The 20,108-nt window shown below is 45.8% G+C and overlaps 1 protein-coding gene across 2 annotated transcripts in view; it reads right to left on the reverse strand.

The window, feature by feature from the left end:
- LOC121971839 (probable pre-mRNA-splicing factor ATP-dependent RNA helicase DEAH9) overlaps window positions 1-20,108 on the reverse strand; it is a 54,469-nt gene that overhangs the window by 25,144 nt on the left and 9,217 nt on the right. For both annotated transcript variants that reach the window (XM_042523304.1, XM_042523303.1), the window contains exons 8-10: window positions 802-871; window positions 574-669; window positions 136-241 (exon numbers count right to left, since the gene is read on the reverse strand). In XM_042523304.1, the coding sequence (XP_042379238.1) occupies window positions 136-241; window positions 574-669; window positions 802-871 (272 nt within the window). The remainder of the gene's footprint in view (window positions 1-135; window positions 242-573; window positions 670-801; window positions 872-20,108) is intronic.

Consider the following 20,108-nt stretch of genomic DNA (forward strand, 5'->3'; position numbering starts at 1 on the left):
TGTTGAATAAGCATTTTTGATTAAATAAATTGTTTTTTTTTCATTAACAATCTTCCAGATATTGCCTAAAGCTCTCTGATTGTCTTCTATATGGTAAAATGAAAAATATGAATACAAAAAAGATAGGAAACTCACCTGATGAGCGTTTTTTATCATCATGGGTAGCATCAGTCAATAACTTTACGGCGGCATTAATGTCATCTTGACCTGTAAGGAAAACCAGAATATCTCCTGGCGGCTCCTGCACCAGGTATAAGAGAAAATCAAATGGTAAGCTCAAATGGTTACAAAAGAGGGTACATTATTTATCAAAGACTACTGTTCCATGCAAATATCCTGGAATGGCATCTAGAAGATTGAAGACTAACACATGACCCTTTTTAATGTAGTAGGCTGCAACAGCGGTTGCATGAACGCGATAGTAATTGCATGAACACTAAGGGAACAACAGCAGTTGCATGAATAATATGGACTGCACCCAACTAAGGCTTCAAAAGCTGAATTAAGGAACTACATACTGAGAACATTCTTTTTCAAATAAGAAACTGCAACTTTTACCAGGAATAAATCTACCTTTTCATTGATTAACAAGACAGTATCAACAGTAGTTTGCAAATAGTCAGACACCGGTTCTTCAACATAATAAATGCCCACTGTATACCCTTTACCCTGCCACAATTAGTATTAGACAGACAAGGATTCAACTCATCAGCACAAAATATCAATTTTTAACAGGTCTAGCAGTAATAAAAAAAAAATGTATTCAAGGTAACTGAAATCAGTAGTATTATCAGCACCTACCTCAACAGAAACAATGGCAGGAAGCTGATTAGGGACACTATCCACAGCAAAATGCTCAAGAACCTTCTTTCTAAAATAACAATTGATAATCAAAAAGTTGTAGCACTTAACTATTCTGTGAGTGAAATGAAGCCATGCTAGATAAAACTCAAATAACAAGAATATATAAATTAATTGTAAAGCTCAAGGTTCAAAGTATTCTTTCCATGTTGGATATCAATCCCCAGCCAGAACAGTACAACCATTTTAGTACCATGCGATGTCAACACTTGACACACTTCAGCAGACATCAACGCATCTGATATGAATTCAAATGATTTTTATTTTGATCTCCTTTTATATTGATAAGCAAGTTGCTTAAGAAGAAACAAGATAGGGTAAGAAAATGATAAAGTAGAGGCCTGTAGCGTGAAGATGACCTATAACAATGCTAAGAATAGTAGGCATGGTACGTGTGGGATGTCGGGCTGCAAATTAAAAGAATTAGGGTTAATTTTTATCAAATAAACCCCATACTTGGAAAAATAATTCTTTATCCCAAACCCATATAGATCACACAAAAAGACCACCAGCGTTGCCTTTAAAAGTCACACTTACTAGGGGGGCCTACCACCTAAGTGAAGTGGCCCCTAGCTAAAAGCACCTATGCAGATGCCTAGAGCACTTTTTTAAACCTATGAGATCTCCTCCAAAAGACTATAACTGAGGTGATTTTGTACTTTCACATGAATGAGAAGATGTAACATTATTTATAAGAGAATCTATACCACAAGCTTCTAATATCACCCCTATAGCACTAGTAAAATATCAACACACTAAACATTTGCAAATACTTGTACCCTAAAAGGGCAGACATCAGGTGAGGAGGGAGTCATAACACTGCTAAGAATAGTAGTCTTGGTAAGTGGGATGTCGGGCTGCAAATTAAAAGAATTAGGGGTAATTTTTTACTTTTAAAAGTCACACTTAGTAGGGGGGCGTACCACCTAAGTGAAGTGGCCCCTATCTAAAAGCACCTGTGCAGATGCCTAGAGCACTTTTTTAAACCTATGAGATCTCCTCCAAGAGACGATAATAGAGGTGGTTTTACGGCAGCAATTTGTTTGTCGGATAAAACCTATAATCCCTTTATAAAAATCTACATTTTTGAAGGTGAAGAAACCTGGTAGATTACTTCTCTATAGATGATGCACAAAGAGAGTATGAGAGAGAAGTTTACCAAAGTGTGTAGGAGAGGGTTTCTAACACTCTTTACTTGTGTTTATTTTAGTTAGATGCAGCATCAAACTAGTAGTAGTGTTTGTGCAGAGATGCGAGAATATGAGACCATTGATGATATACAGGCCTAACATGGTTGCCCAACGAGCACTTTTGAAATTACTTGAATCAAATTAAATCATCTTCAATCTAGTGAAAAAAAAAAGGGCAACCCGGTGCACGAAGCTCCCGCCATGAAGGATCCCGGGGAAGAATCCATTGTACGCAGCCTTATCCTGCATTTTTACAAGAAGCTATTTCCAGGATTCGAACCCGTGACCTTTTGGTGACATGGCAACAACTTTATCGTTGTGCCAAGGCTCCCCTTCATCTTCAATCTAGTAGAATTCAAATAAAATGGTCATTGATATAATCTCCAATCAACTCAAGGTGTCACCCGTCTACTTAAATCCGATTGAGTCTACTCAATCAAATTAAGTCAACTCAGTTCCAATTGAATTGATTCATATCCAATTGAATCGATTAGGTCCCTTTTCAATCGACTCAAGCTCAATAGAAAGCATTTTATTTCCAAGCAAGGAGTCTTTAGTCGACTCAGCAATCAACCCAACTCATTTATCAACTAGAAGCACTTCCAATGGACTAACCTATACGAAGATCCTGACATTACTTGCTAATGCCTCCATAAGTCTCCATAAAACTTCATGATCCGAACTTAGTCACTGACTACAACTAGAAACTCTTGTTCCTAGGTTGAAGGCTCTCTAAAAAACCATATTGATTTCAGCCAAAATACGTGAGCCTAGAGATTATAAGTCACGCAATCTCTCATAGCTCACTATCTTCGAGTCTTTACAGATTTACCCAAGTGTCATGCTCTCAGGACATCCACTTATGCTTCCATGACTTCCAATGCTTAAAGATCCATCCTCAAGAACTTCTTTCACTTGCTAAAAGTCACACTTGCAAAACTTCACCATTCACCTAAAGGCCTCAATGCGCATTGAAAGATACCCAAGACTAGTAGTTGATCAAATGTCTCATTACCATCCTTCTCATATATTAACTCAATTCTGTGTACAACTACCAAGCCCCTGAAACATCAATGTGTTAGATAATTATTATCTCTATATATTAGTTATCATATTATTTGTATATGTTAGTTAATATATCTTATCAATTAGCTTAATTATAGTTTCTTAAGATAGATTCCTAGTTTGTATATTGATATGGGTTATGATAAATGGACCCTTTGCAGGAGAAAGAAAGGGAGCAACAAGGACAAGGAAGGATGAAAAGGGCGAGAGGAGGGGCCGCCTGGAAAAGGTCTGACCAAGTAAGGGGGTCGATACATGATGTGCGTAGATTACATACACTTTTATGCATGCTTTAACGCACATCTACTTGTATTTCATTAGCATAATCTATGTTTATTGCACCCTATTTCATTGTAATGTCATACTTCCATTATATTTTGTTCGGAGATCTGCTCTTTGCTCGTTTTGATTGATAGAACATGATTTGGAGCAAAAACGGAGCTTAAATGAAGTCTAGAGCTTCCAGAGTGTCACGGGCATGCAAAAACTAAATCCTTGCAGGTTCTGGCCGTGTGGAGACCACATAGCCGTGTGGAGACCACATAGCCGTGTGGAGGCCGTGTTGGGGGTGTGTTGAGGTCGTGTGAATGTCACACGGCCGTGCGAAGGCCGTGTGGAACTTTCAACACTGCAGACCAAAAGTAAAATGGTCATAACTTTGTGCTCGGTTGGAATTTTGGGTTGTTCTTTATACCGATTTGTAGATAACTTCAAGACCTACAACTTGAATGAAGACTTCAACCAGAGAAAACCCCATATTGATGGTGTAAAAGACGCTGAAATGAAACATAGCCATTTAGAGCTATGACAAGGGTCATGACAAGGGTGTGCAAGGGTCATGCAAGGGGTGTGCAAGGGTTGTGCAAGGGTCGTGCAAGGGGTGTGCAAGGCCCGTGTAAGAACCACATGCCCATGACATGGCCGTGTCACATTTGCAGAGCCAAAGCAGTACATGGTCGTGTCCCAAACACGGCCGTGCTAGCCTACCATAGCCAAAGCAGTACATGGCCATGTAGATCTACACGGCCGTGCAACATTGCCAGAAGCCAAGAAAGCCCTAGTCGTGTCCCAGACACGGTCGTGCAGGAGTTCCAGAGCCAGAGGCAGCAGGCCATGTAGATCTACACGGTCGTGCAAGGGGGCAGTGGCAGAGCATGCCACGGTCGTGTGAGCATCACACGGCCGTGTCACCTGGGCAGTGAAGGGGATGGACCAGGCTGTGTGAGCTTCACACGGCCGTGTCTCGGGGCCGTGTGGCGCCCCAGCTCTATATAAGGGTTTCTTCCTCATTTGAAAGGGGATCTTCTCCCTTTTGGGAGAGAGCAAGATTTGGGGCGTTCCTCCACCTTCTTGGAGGGATTTTCCGGCGATTCAAGGGCAGATCTTCAACGTATCGACTCCGGGGATCGAGGATTGGATCCGAAGGCGGTTCTTCATCATAGATAAGTTTTTCTTCCTTTATCTTCTTGGATTTGGGATCAAGATGCTTGTATTCTTCTTATCTTTGGATTTCTTTCTTCGTTCTATGGATTAGATCTCTATGTTTTAGGATGGAGGGAGTATTTGTAATGTGAAATTGATGTAAAACTCTTGTGGATTTGCCATTTCCTATTTCTATGATTTTGTTCTATTTGTATCTCTTTGATCTTGTGTGGTTTGTTGTGATTTGAACCTAATTCCCATACTTGATTAAATGTTTAAATATCTTGTGGATCTTGTAGAGATTGTTTCTCATTCGATTTTCCGAGGGACGTTCATGACAAGAACAAGCCCGTGTAAGGACGTTTGAGGGAATGATCTTGAGGGTGAAATAGGGTTATTCAAGGAGGTAGAATAGATTGTGTGCATTAATCTTTTGTATCTCGATGAGGTTGAGAAGCAATGAGTTCCTATGTTGATTATCCGATGGACGCACGTGACAGGCAAGCCCGTGTAAGGACATCATACGATTCATACCTAGTTGATCACATTTAGATATAAATTGCAGTCCTAGGCCGGTTGTCTATTGCAAGAGGGAACCGGCAACCTTCTACAAATGATGGACAATTGAGGAATAAGATTTGGTAGATCATTTACATTGAATAACCTTACAAAGAAACCGAACCTCCTAGAACATACCTTTATCATAGCTCTTATTCTTGTTTCTTATTCTTTAGTTTCTATGTTTTACTTTGCATAGTTGTACTTTGCTTTTGTCAATTCATTGATTAGTTGTTTAGCTAACTCGTGTTGAAACATCTTTAGTGATTATTCCAGTCTCTGTGGATACGATATCTTTTATTATTACTTACGATATTTCCGTACACTTGTGGAACGTCAACACTACACGTATGACAGACAGAAATCGGTCGAACATAATAGACCGACCGAGCATATAAGATCGGCAGGCAAAGACCGACCGAGGGAGGACCGGGCGAGAAGGCTTGTATGCGCCCGACTGATTAACTTCGACCGGTAAGGCATGACCAGCCAAGCTCCATAGACCGGTCGAGCATAGTGGATCTACGGAGCATATGAGACCGGCAGGCGGAGGTCGTTCAAATATATAAGACCGACCGAGTATATATAGTCGGTCGGGTATAAAAGATCGACTCAGTATAAAGAAAATTTAACCTTAGGCGGTCCGAGGCATGGTAGGGTCATTTGAGCATATGAGTTTGGTAAGCAAAGACCGATCAAACACGAGTGCTCGGTCGGCCATAAATAACCGACTGAGCATGGAGAGTCGGCCGAACGTAGAAGTTCTTAACCTTGCGCATAACAGACAAAGACCGGACGAACGTAATAGACCGACCAAACGTATCAGTTTGGTAGGCAAAGATCGACCGAGTGTAAGAGACCGATCGAACGTAGAGACACTTAGCATTAAGTTGTCCTGAAGGCCTATACATGCCCGACTAGTTAATCTCGGTCGATAATCTAGGACCGATCATGCTCAATAGACCGACCGAGCACAGAGACATTTAGTAACATACGATCGACTGAAGGAAGGGTCACTGGGCAATAATGCTTTTATACACCCAACTGGTTAATCTCGGCCGATAAGATGTGACTGGCCTGACTCAACAGACCGGTCGAGTATGAAAAGTAGATCGAGCATAAAGATCTTTAACCTTGTACGATTTCTGGCATAGTTATAATAGTAAAGTCATGGTCGGGTACAAATAACCAATCGAGTAGAGAATACCGACCGAGACTAGTACAAACAGAAGATATTCCTCACAATACATGATGGGCTTGTGTAACTAATCAAGTGTATGTAACAGGTGAACCATAACAATCTGTGATCATATGACAGCTTAATTAATTGGGTGGCAAATAGCTTCTAGAAATCTCCACAGATATGCTAAACGACAAAGAAGGTACATCTGAGGTAAGAAAAAGATTCCTTAAACTATTATTGCAGTTCTGGCTTGCGTCATCTCTTAACAAACTTTAACAAATCGGGGTTCACCTCATGACTGTGGAGGTTAGATGAGGTGGAATAAAAAGGGGAATCCTCTCCACTGGCAAGGTACGCAAACATACACATTGCATCATAATCAAACCCTAATTTTCATCTTCTTCCACACTACTTCTCGCCGGAGACTAACTTGAGCGTCGGAGGGCCTAACCAGGGATTCCCACCCTGGTCTTAGGTCACTAACGCTTTGTTGGTTGGGTCTCATTGTGCGCAAGAAAAGGAGATCATCTATTGGGTTGCTGAGTCCCCCCAGATTCATGGAGACACCTCGTCGGAGTTCATTCTTGTGAGATATTCTTCATAGACCCGCTTTGGTTTTCTCAGGTTTATCATTTCTCCTTTAGGCTCTCGTGAGGTCCACTGTGGTTTACTCGGATCCTCTCTTATTCGTCGACAACATGGTCATTATTCGCCATCACTCATCGTCGCCCAGCGCTTCATCCCGCAAGCTCTCAGACAGGATCATATATAAATATGCATCTCTCTTTAATAAAGATTACCAATTCTTTTTATCTCATATAACATAGTATCAAAGCAACTTCGAAATTAGGAATTTGAAATTAGGATTCTATCTCCACCTCTTTTACCTCCCACGTACTTTCATCTCTGCGGCGCGTCACTACCTCGCCATCGCTCACGCGCCTCCACCAGTCGACCACAACATCCTTGTCGACACTCTTTCCTTCCCTCCTCTGTCCGCGCATGAAGCCGGCTACTACTCGTCACCGTAGGTCGCTGCTACGCCTCACCATCCCGAGCGTAGAACATAGTTGCTCCTATGTTGACCCACTACTACACCGGTTACTGATTCTCCTTCCACGACATCGCCGTCTCATATTCCAGCCACCATATCAGCCTTATCCCCGGCGACCACGGTCGCTGCTCTCCCAATATGCGTCATCAAAAGCATCACTGACGTCGCCCAATCTTGGTCGCCACCGACCCTTGGCACCAACCTGAACCTATCACTCTGCTTTCCTTAACGCGAGCAACACCGAAGCACGCGTGGGTTGGTCTGTACTTGTTGGTTTGGATCTTCCTTAAGATTCTTTTCTTATTTGACTTCCTTTAGGATAAACTCTTATGGCTGAAAATAAGTCTTCCATTGTGACGGATGTGGTGCCCATGATGTCTAAAATCATGGACTATAAGCTAAATGGTTCAAACTATTTGGATTGGAGTAAAATTGTTCATCTTTATCTATGAAATATTGACAAAGATGGTCATTTGACTAATGACCCTCCTCAAGATGATTCGAAGCATAAATGGCTTACAGAAGATGCTTGCTTGTTCCTTCAGATTCAGAATTGTATTAATAGTGAGATAATTAGTTTAATCTGAATTTGTTAAAAAAACTAATGGATTACTTAGAATTTATGTACTCTGGAAAAGGAAATTTCTCTGACATGTATAAGGTTTACAGAGCATTTTACCATGTTGAAATACAAAATCTGCCCCTGATTAATTATTTTATGGCATTCAAGAAGATATATAAAGAGCTTAATATGTTGTTGCCCTTTAGCCCTAATGTGAAGGTTCAATAATGTCAACGAGAGCAAATGACTATCATGGGCTTCCTCGCTGACCGATCAACTTTGAGTCTGCTAAGTCACAAGTTCTCTCTGATTCTGAGGTCTCCTCTTTACAAGATGTATTAAGTCATGTTCTCCCAAAAAGTACTGCACTCATTCTGTTTAGTGGTGCTTTAGTTAATCGCAATACTAATTATGTGCCTAAAAGATCAACTAGTCACAGTGGAAACAAAGGTGGTGGCTCACATGACTTTGAAACTCGAACGCCAAAGGTATTATGTGCAACTAAAGTTATGAGGCAAGTCATACGAAGTTTGAGTGTAGAAAGCTTCAGTATAAAAATTAGCAAAAACACTTGGTCATATTGTATCCACCAATAATTCCTTTAATAAATCAATCCTTATCTCTATAAATGAATTTGCCAAGTTCTCAAAATATCAAGAATCATTCAAGTCTTCATCTCCCTTTGTTACTGCTATTGCTGATTTAGGTAAACAAAATGTATGTCTTCTTTTCTCATACTCCAAATAGGTCATTGATTCTAGTGACATGGATCATATGATTGGTAATTCTAGTCTCTTTTCTACTTTTCAGTCCAAAACTAACACTCCTACCTTACTTTAGCTGATGGGTCTCCATGTTGTGTTCGTGGGTCTGGCATTGTCAATCCACCCCTTTGTTTCCTCTATCCTCTGTCTTACATTTACCTAATTTATCTTTTAATTTGCTCGCAGTCAATCAACTAACTTATAATCTTAACTATTGCATCTCATTTTTTAAGGATCATTTGACGAAGAAGATTATTGGTAAAAGACTGGAGGCTTCTACATTCTTGACACACCGCTCCCAAATTCTTTTGCTTGTTCGAGTGTCACATCTCCTTTCGAGACTCATTGTAGGTTGGGGCATCCATCTCTCGCTTGCTAAAAGAATTTGTCCACGATATGATAAGGTGTCTTCATTAGATTGTGAGTCGTGTCAGTTTGCAAAACATCACCGACTAGAGTAAATAAACGTGTTATTATTCCTTTTGAATTAATTCATTCTCATATTTAGGGTCTTTGTCCTATTTTGTCTAAACCTATTTTAGGTATTTTGTTACTTTTATAGATGATTATTCTTATATAACTTGGCCATATTTGATGAAAAATCATTCTGAGTTATTTTCTCTATTTTGTGCCTTTTATGCTAAGATTAAAAACTAAGTTCAATGTGTTTATTTGTACTTTGCGAAGTGATAATGTGAGAAATATACGTTCAGTTTATTCCAATCTTATATGGGTCAGAATGACATGTTTCATGAAACCTCTTGTGTTGGAGCGCAGATCCTCTAGACCACACTTTCTAGTCCAGAGGATGAACCAAATCATTCATAGGTGGGGTTTCATGGACCTCACCTGTTATACAGGTGGGATCCATAGACCCCCACCTATGAGTGACCCCTTGTCTAGGAGAGGGCCAATGGTCGCGGAAATAGGATCCTGCCTGCTTGTGTTGATACTCTATCCCAAAATGGTGTTGCTGAGTGTAAAAAACAGTCATCTTCTTGAAATTGTACGAGCCTTTTTATTTCAAATGAATGTTCCCATAACTTTTTGGGCTCATGCAATTTCTACGGCAGTTTTCCATTAATAATGATCCTGTCTAGAAGCTGAGAAAACGAACCTGCCGGTGTGACGTGTCTGGAAGGTTGACCGCATCCCCATGACCCGGTCGATGATCTGTCCTCTACGTTGACCAGATCGTCAGAAGTCCTCCTCCGGTCAACTGTACCTGTATCCAGCGACCGGGTCGCCCCCGGTCTCTGGTACCTCGGTGCTCGAGGCGAATCCCACAGACATATAAATAACCGCATAATAATATAGCATAATTAACTGAATGCAGAAAAGGTACGAGAACGTACCCTGGCCCAGGGGGGCGCCCTCGGATGGATGGATGAGCTGGTCGAGCTAATGATCAAGTCGTCGTGGTCCCGGATCCGAAAAGCGACATGTAGGCCGAGACATAATGGCTCGTAGGCCGATACGCGGCACGCAGGCCGGATAACACAGATAGCTCGTAATCATAAGAGATACACAGAGTGAAACCCAACGACTCAATGGCCGGAACAACCTCGGCTCGATGGCCGAACCCAACCTCGGCGCGATGGCCGGAATAACCCAAATAGTATCGAGCTGCGGCTATCTGGAAGGTGACGATATCCACTAAAGACAGCGGCAGTAGATGCGAGATGGGGAAGATGCGGCTGCCGGTGGCGGCTATGGACGCGGGGGAAGGCAGCAGTGGCTGCCGGCGGCGGCTGTGGCCGCGGGGGAAGGTTGCTGTGCGCGCGGAGGCTGCCGGCGAGAGGGCTGCTGTGCGCGCGGAGGCTACCGGCGAGGATCTGCTGTGCGCGTGGTGGCTGCCGGCGAGGAAGGCTGCTGTGCACGCGGAGGCTGCCGGCGAGGAGGGCTGCTGTGCGCGCGGAGGCTGCCGGCGAGGGAGGAGAGGAGGAGAAGAAGGGAGCGCCGGCGGCTTCGTTGGCGCCGGCGAAGAGCTGGAGAAGGAGAAAAAATCTCCTTGATGGCTGGCGGCGGCCCAAAATCACGAAACCCCCCTTTTTCTCTCTGCTGGCGGCGGCCTCTTCTTTCTCTCCCTCCTCTCTACCGCCGCCTCCCCCCCTCTCCTCAAACCCGAGCCTTTTTCTTCCTTTCAAAACCCTAGCTTCCCCCTAAAAGACCTAAATGCCCCTCTACTTTCTCCTATCTCCTTTTCTGCCCCTTACACAACCGGATCACAAGCCTCCCCTTCAAGTCTAGTCGAAGGAGGCGTGAGTCCGACTGACTGGACAGTCTATTGCAAAGAATTGAACCACTCTCGATGTCAAAGCCAAAACGCTGAACCAATAATATAATGTCCCTCGAGCGGTTGCGATAATAATGGTGTCGCAGGAGATGGTTACGATACCGAGCAAACTAAGTCGGAAACTGGACCAATGCCAAGTGCGCAGCCGCGAAAATACCGACCGGACGATCGAAGTGCTGTCGATCGGATGGATAGATACTGGGCGGACGATGCCGCTCGTGCGACCGTGGTGACGTCGATCGGTCAAATAGATGTTGGGCCGCGAGGACTGCTCGTGCAATCGTGGTGACGTCGATCGGTCAAATAGATGCTGGGCCGCGAGGACTGATCGACCCCGAACGGTCGTAATGCTGCCGATCGGATGTATAGATGCTGGGCGTGCGACCGTGGTGACGTCGATCGGTCAAATAGATGCTGGGTCGCGAGGACTGCTCGTGCGGCCAGTGGTGACGTCGATCGGTCGAATAGATCTTTGGGCGAGGATTGCTCGTCGACCAGTGGTGACGCGATCGGTCGAATAGATCTTTGGGCGGGGCTGCTCGCGATGGCGAGCGTGACGTCGATCGGTCAAATAGATGCTGGGCCGCGATGACGGATCGACCCCCACCGGTCGTAACGCTGCCGATCGGATGTATGGATGCTGGGCGTGCGACCGTGGTGACGTCGATCGGTCAAATAGATGCTGGGTCGCGAGGACTGCTCGTGCGACCGTGGTGATCGGTCGAATAGATCTGGGTCGCGACGGCTACTCGACCCAAACGGGAGATAGATGTATGATATCTTGTCCGATATCTTGGTCCTCCCCGAACGGCTGGGGTTGACTTCGAGCACCGTGGCTCGGATATAAACCTCTCGACCGGTGGGGGCCTCGGTGATAACTCGACCCGAGCAGGAGGAGAATATATGATATCTTTGGTCGCAGGTCTTGACCGGGAGGTTTATAATCGCCGGCCCTGCGTCCCGACTCTTGGTGATCGCGGAGGTTTATACCGGTCCGACTTTCGATTTTAACCATGCGTCCGGCGCGGATATTATAGCGGTCGGTAGCTCTCGATTTTAACGTGCCGGTGCGTCGGTAGCGGATATTTATAATGGCCCGGCGGCTCGATTTTTAACGAGTGCTCGTCGGTAGCGGATATTATAAATGCGGTCCGCGGCTCTCGATTTTAACGACGGTGCTCGTCGGCGCGGATATTATAGCCGGCGGCTCTCGATTTTTAACGACGGTGCTCGTCGGCGCGGATATTTATAGCGGTCGCGGCTCTCGATTTTAACGACGGTGCTGCCTTCAAGTGAGACTATATACGAGCTCGGGCCTTCACATCGCAGCGGCCGGATAATATATACTCGTAACGGCAGCGGGCCTTCACATCGGCGCGGCTCGGATACATATACCCACGAACGGCTCGGCCTTCACATCGAGCTCGGATACTATATACCGAACGGCTCGGGCCTTCACATCAGCTGGCTCGACATATATACCATACCAGCCGCCTTTCACATCGAGCGCCGCTCGGATACATATACTCCGAGCAGCTCGGGCCTTTCACATCGAGCGCCGGGCTCGAATACACCTCTCGGCCGAGCGCTCGGGCCTTCACATCAGCCCGGCTCGGATACATATAGGCCGAATCGGCCCTTTTCACATCGGCGCCGGCTCGAATACATATCTGCCAGCAGCTCGGGCCTTCACATCAGCGCTGCTCGCGATACCATCTACCCTACGAGCAGCTCGGGCCTTCACATCGAGGCTCGTTTCTGACATATATATACCATCTCAATCGGGCCTTCAGTCAGCCGGGCTCGGATACATATCCCGAGCAGCTCGGGCCTTCACATCGAGCGCTTGGCTCGCATACCATCCAGCCGAACGGCTCGGGCCTTCACATCGAGCGCTGCGCTCGCGTAATCCTCCCGAGGTAGTCTCGGCTATAATGTACCGGCCGAGCCTGCATTCGCTCTGGCGATAACCTCCTCTATCATTCGACAGTGAGGTTTTGGTTCCATCCTGCCATAATAGTATGCGGCCACGACGGCTCGGGGTCTTCGTGTTGCAGCCCGTGGCTCGGATATAAACCTCCGGCGCGGCTCGGCCGGGGTCTGGCCGAGCACGTGGCTTCGGATATAAACCTCCGACGCTCGGGTTCGCCAGCCGAGCATGGCTCGGATATAAACCTCCCGCGGCTCGGGGCCCGAGCCCGGGTTGGCTGATATAAACCTCCCGCCGGATCGGCCGGGGCCGTTCGAGCCCGCGTGGCTCGGATATAAACCTCCCTTCGGCCGGGGTCTCGCCGAGCTGTGGCCGGATATAACCTCCTACCGGCTCGGGGCTTCGGGACTAATACGGATCATATAACGCGGGATAAATACCGGAAAACCGGCCGTGATCGAGGATGGCGGAACTATCCGTCGTCCATCTTCACGTTCCGGATCGGCGTTCCAGCGCCGTTTGATCTGTCTGAAGGCGAGAAAACGAACTCGCGGCGACGTGTCGGAAGGTTGACCGCGTCCCACGACCCGGCCGACGATGATCCTCTCGTTGACGGATCGTCGAAGTCCTCCTCCGGTCAATCAGACATATCCAGACCGGTCGCCCGGTCTCTGGTACCGCGTCGAGGCGAATCCCACGTACGTATAAATAACCGCGTAATAATATAGCATAATTAGCGAATCGCAGAAAGGTACGAACGCACTCGCCTGTGGGGCGCCCTCGGATGGATGGATGGTGGTCGAGCTAATGATCAGTCGTCGTGGTCCCGGATCCGAAAGCGGCATGTAGGCCGAGACATAATGGCTCGTAGGCCGATACGCGGCACGCAGGCCGGATAACACAGATAGCTCGTAATCATAAGAGAGATGCACAGAGTAAAACCCAACGACTCGATGGCCGGAACAACCTCGGCTCGATGGCCGAACCCAATCTCGGCGCGATGGCCGGAATAAACAAACCTGAGTCCGCCGAATGACGGTTGTCCCGTGGGTGACGATGCTACCCGGAGATGTCTGCGGCAGTGGTCGCAGCAGGTGATGCCGGTGGCGGCAGCCACTGGAGGAGGCGCGTGGCCGGTGAGAGGCGCTGGCGGCCATTGAAAGCCACGGCCGGTAGAGGCACTCGCTGCCGGCAGTGTGAGAGAGGTGTCGATACCCGCTGGGGGCGGCGTCGAGGAGGGCTGCTGTGCGCGCGGAGGCTGCCGGCGAGGGAGGAGAGGAGGAGAAGAAGGGAGCGCCGGCGGCTTCGTTGGCGCCGGCGAAGAGCTGGAGAAGGAGAAAAAATCTCCTTGATGGCTGGCGGCGGCCCAAAATCACGAAACCCCCCTTTTTCTCTCTGCTGGCGGCGGCCTCTTCTTTCTCTCCCTCCTCTCTACCGCCGCCTCCCCCCCTCTCCTCAAACCCGAGCCTTTTTCTTCCTTTCAAAACCCTAGCTTCCCCCTAAAAGACCTAAATGCCCCTCTACTTTCTCCTATCTCCTTTTCTGCCCCTTACACAACCGGATCAAATAACATGTCATCCTCTGCTCTTCATGGTGAGATCCCTTACAAAATCTTTTTTCCAAATAAGTCGTCATTTCCTGTTAACCTAGGATATTTGGTAACACTTGTTTTATTCAAGATGTTCATCCGCATGTCACTAAATTAGATCCCAAGTCTTTTAAGTATATTTTCCTTTGTTATTTTCATCTTAAGAAAGATTATAGGAGTTATTGTCCTAGTATTAACAAATATCTTGTCTCAATTGATGTTACATTCATGGAAGACACGTCTTATTTTTCATCCTCACCTATTTCAACTCATCAAAGGGAAGATGATGATTTGTTGATGTATTCTATCATATCCTCCTTATCAGTCCCGGAACCGGCTCGTGGCAAGCCTCCTATCAACCTCTTGATTTATGTTCTACACCTACTACTTCGTTATCTCGTCTCGAACGATGATCTTCCTATTACGTTACACAAAGGTATATCCTACTTCTTTTGTTTCTTATCATGGCTTGTCGTCTTCATCTTGTTCTTTTATTGCTTCACTTGACTCTATCTCTATTCCTAAAACTGTCTATGAGGTCATATCTCATCCTGATTGGAAAGATACAATGATAGAGGAGATGAATGTTTTAGATGGCAATGGCACTTGGGACTTGGTTGATCTACTTTTTAAGGAAATGGACTATTGCATGCAAATGAAAGCCAATTCGAATGGATCAATTACCCGATTAAAAATCCGTGTAGATTATTTTGACACCTTTTCTCATATTGCAAAGTTGACATGTATTCGATTGTTTATTTCAATGGTGGTTACTCATCATTTGACCTTTACGTCAACTTGATATCAAGAATGTTTTCCTTCATGGTGATCTTAAGGAGGAAGTGTATATGGAGCAACCACCTGATTTTGTTGCTAGGGGGAGTTAAGGCGAGTTGTCATCTTCGAAAACCTTTGTATGGTTTGAAACAGAGTCCTCGTGCTTGGTTTGGAAAATTTAGTCAGGTTGTTGAAAATTTTTGTACCATGAAAAGCAAGTCTGACCATTCTGTGTTCTAGAGTTGGTATCATTATGTTAGATGTGTATGGATGATATAGTTATAATCGGAAGTGATACTACGAGAATCTCATCTCTTAAATCTTTCATTCATACTCAATTTCACACAAAAGACTTGGATGTTGAAGTTACAAGGAGTAAAAAAGGCAGATTTATATCTCAAAATATGTCCTCAACCTGACAGGAAAATTTGGGGCAAAGCCTTGTAATGCTCTAATGACTCAAAATATGCACCTCACAGAAGAGAGAACTATTTGAATATCCTAAGAGATATCAAAGATTGTTGAAAAGTTGAATTATCTTCCCATGATTCGTCCTGATATTGCATATTCAGTAAGTGTTGTCAGTCAATTTATGTCATCCTCAACAGTTCATCATTGGGCAACGTTAGAATAATTTTGTGTTACTTAAAGGAAGCACTCAAATGGGGTATCGTATATGCAAATCATGTGTACACTCATATTGAATGTTTTTCAAAGGCAAATTGGGCAGGTTCCAAAATGGATAGAAGATCTACTTCAGATCACCCAACTGGGGTATCGTATATGCAAATCATGGGCACACTCATATTGAATATTTTTCAGAGATAGATTGGGCAGGTTCCAAAATGGATTGAAGATCTGCTTCAAATTATTGTATCTTTGCTAGTTTAAAGAGTAAGAAGAAAAACGTTGTGTCACAATCCAGTGTAGAGTCACAATATAGAGATATAACATAGCCTGTGTGTGAGATAATGTAGATATATCAACACTTGGTAAGACTTAAAATTTTAGTACCAGCAAAATTGTGGTGTCATAACCAAGTTATTCTTCATATTACATCGAATTTTGTATTTCATGAGTGAACTAAGCATATTGAAATTGATTGTCATTTTGTTCGTGAGAAAATTCAACAAAGTTTGATTTGGATATGTGAAGATGGGAGAACTAGGGAAAATCTTCACAAAAGTTTTAAATGGGGTTTAGATTAATTATCTTTGTAACAAGTTGAGCATGATTAATATCTATGCTCCAACTTGAGGGGAAGTGTTATCTATATATATTAATTACCATATTATATGTATATATTAGTTAATATATCTGACAATTAACCTAATTATAAATTTTTAAGATAGATTCGTAGTTTGTATATAAATATGCATCACTCTTTATCAATTCTTTTTATCTCAAATAACAATAATCAACCAACATAACTTAAACCCTTAACTGCATATCAAGACATCAAAGTCAAACCTCACCACTTTGGGCCAATTGTACCAACAAAACACTTACCGGTACCTTAAAGAAATACAAGCGTATAGATGGGAAATAGGTTCTAAGCCTCTAGATGGTTCTCGTACAATAGTGATCGCTTGAGCATTAGTAGTAGCATGTTCAAATCTCGACCTTTAACTTATAGATCCATAGTGTGGTTGCTTTTATTGCAGTAAGTAGAGACAAATTAGCCTAATTAGATTGGCCTATCTGATTCCAACCAATTTCTCAAACAAATTTTTGAGAATATTCCAAATCTTGAAAAATCAAATTCAAGTTAATGAGATTTTGGTGTAAATCATCGAAATTGTTTAAAAAGTAGAAGTTGACAAAATCGAGAAAAAGCTCAATATGCAACTAATCTCACTTGATTTTGCTAACCCCACTTAAATCATTCCAAAACACGAGCACATGGGGTCAAGAGGTCATAAGGGATGTGATAATCGTAGAAAAGGGTGTTCAGCTATTGATGGGAAGGGAAGGGCCTGTTTTTAGATATGAAGAGAAGCATGTGGCATGTGGCATGTGGCATGTGCAAGAGGCGTGCAACATGCAGCAGGCTGCAATAAGTACAGGTGTGCTGAGGGAGTGGCAGTCTGCAAGGAGAGTTTTGAGTAGGTACCATGAGAAAGTGTTAAGTCTATTGATACATGTTATGATCCGGCGGATAGAACAGGGGACCCCCATTTTGAGGGGTCAACGCCACGTGAAATTCAAAGGTCCAAGTAGTCGACCGGACTCAGGAGAAAAGGGCAAGCCGATCGGTCTGCCAGTAAACATCTGATAGTAAAAGGCGCCCTGACAGGGATCGGGGTTCCGACGCTCAATGAAACAGTAAATAATGACCGAGCGGAAGGCCTAAGAGAAGGCAGGACGTAATGGGCGCGCCGCCCAGCTTGCGCAGGGAATTAAAGCCTTCCGGACGGCGCTCTTCGTCTAGCCGGCCGGATGGACGTCCTGGCCAGCGGTGGGCAAATAGGGACAGGAACATCTGCTGACAGCCGTCAAGTCGTATGGCTAAGCCATACTCCTAGTCTGACAACGGGGTGTCCTGTTGTCCCATCAAAGGCGCGATGGGACTGTTGCAGTATGGCGTCAGGTAAGCTTTCTGACAAACACATACCGAGGTATGGGCTGCGAACACGTACACGCCTCGGTGGGCGTGTAGAAGCTCTTTCACCGCTCTATATAAAGAGCCGCAGACTTCGCCGGAGGTACGCGTTCAAGGCCTTTGGAGCTACTTTTTCCATCATCTGCTTACCTGACTTGAGCGTCGGAGGGTCGCCGCCGGAACCCCTTCCCGGCCCGACTTCTGTGCAGGTCCGCCGGAGCTTCGTACGACTAGCCGGAGGCCCACGTCATCGATTAGGAGAGCGCCACGTGCCCAACGTCCGTTGAGTCAGCGTTCGGACAGGATCAAATTGGCGCCGTCTGTGGGAACGCTCCTGCATCCGAACGGAAACAATAGACGAGGCTAGACGACAACACATGGTGACGCTTTCGACGGAGGAACTCGACGCTCTGATCGAGATAAGGGCCGCCACGCTTGTGGAGCAAAAACAGAAAGCAACAGCCCAGCGGCCGGAGAAGCAAGCAACGTCAGCGCCCGGTGGTCGAGCGGAAATACCACCGGCTACCGTTCTATTCCGTCGGGCCCTATTCCGGGCGCTTCCTGATGTTGTAGCAGTGAGTCGCAATCGGGGATCTTCGTCAGATGAAATACCAATACGGGACAACAGAAAAGCCAAGGCCCTCCGAGCGGACGCATCTCCCGAGCGGAAGCACCGACTGCCACAGTCCCATTTCCCTCAAAAGCAGATACTTCATCTCCCGAATTCAACTTATAGCAAGCCCCTCCTTCTGGAACCTCAAGAGCGGGAGCTTGATGTCAGGCGATGAATCGATCGCATACGAGGGAGTTGGGTGGACGAGCTGCCGAGCGGATGAAGATGGATTGACACTTGGATCCACCATGAAGCGCAAATTATCTCCAGCCTATCCGGGGCGGGGTGAAAGGTGCACCAATAGAATATGTGCTGTATATTTTCCGTTTGGTTGTATATTTGAAATGTAGAAGGCAAAATGTTATAATGTGCGCAATTGGCGTTATCGGCCGAGCGGCCTATCTTCATGGTGTATAAGATCCGAGCCAAGCGCTCGATGACGAAGACACCGAGCCGCTCGGCCGGAGGTATAGTATCCGAGCCAAGCACTCGATGACGAAGGCACCGAGCCGTTCGGCTGGAGGTATAATATCCGAGCCAAGCGCTTGATGACGAAGGCTCGTGGAGTAACGGGAGCAGAAGGATCAAGTAAAAGGATAACGCAGCAGGCCGCCTCCACCTCTGGTGGGTTGAGCGGCCATGGGGGACCGACCGGGGAGTTTCGCCATCCTCCTGGCCTTGATAAATTTCGACGAGTACATTGTATCCACCTCACTCCACGGGTATTCGGGAGTTGAGAAATTAAGTTAGATCTTATTCTGATCGGCAGGTTAGTTTTCCAAATATAGTTTCTTTCGGGCATAGAATTCATCGTAATTTTCCGAAAGAAGGCCCGTGCCGTTCGGCCGGGCGTATATCATCGGAGCCAAAGGCGCGAAAACGAAGGCCCCGAGCCGTTCGGCCGGAGGTATAATAACCGAGCTAAGCGCTCGATAATGAAGGCCCCGAGCCATTCGGCCGGAGGTATAATATTCGAGCCAAACGCTTGACGAGGAAGACCCCGTGTCGTACGGCCAGGAGTACAGTATCTTAGCCCAGCGCTCGAGGAAGAAGACCCCGAGCCATTCGGCCGGGAGTATGTTATCCGAGCCAAGCGTTCGACGAAGAGGACCCCGAGCCGTTCGGCCGGGAGTACGTTATCCGAGCGGGATGAAAGGTGCACGAATGTAACTCATATTTGTATATGCTAGTCGCCCGTATCCTTGTAATGCAGGAAGCGAAATTAATTCAAAAGATGGCCAAGGGTTACGCCGATCGGCAGTATCGAAATTAGCCGTAAAGGCCGTCGAGCTCCGACGTTAAATATCGAGAGACGAGCCGGCGTCTATAAACGTCCGAGCGGAAGACCGTCGAGCTCCGACGTTAAATATCGAGAGACGAGCCGGCGTCTAAAAACGGAAGACCGTCGAGCTCGACGTTAAAAATCGAGACGAGCCGCCATAAACGTCCAGCGGAAGGTCGTCGAGCTCCGACGTTAAATATCGAGAGACGAAGCGGCGTCTATAAGCGTCCAAGCGGAAGACCGCCGAGCTCGACGTTAAATATTGAGAGAGCCGGCCTATAAGCGTCCGAAGAAGACCGCCGAGCCGACGCAAATATCGAGACGAGCGCGTCTATAAGCGTCCGAAGAATACCGCCGAGCT

This window comes from Zingiber officinale, chromosome 4A (assembly GCF_018446385.1).
Source record: "Zingiber officinale cultivar Zhangliang chromosome 4A, Zo_v1.1, whole genome shotgun sequence".
Lineage (NCBI taxonomy): Eukaryota > Viridiplantae > Streptophyta > Magnoliopsida > Zingiberales > Zingiberaceae > Zingiber > Zingiber officinale.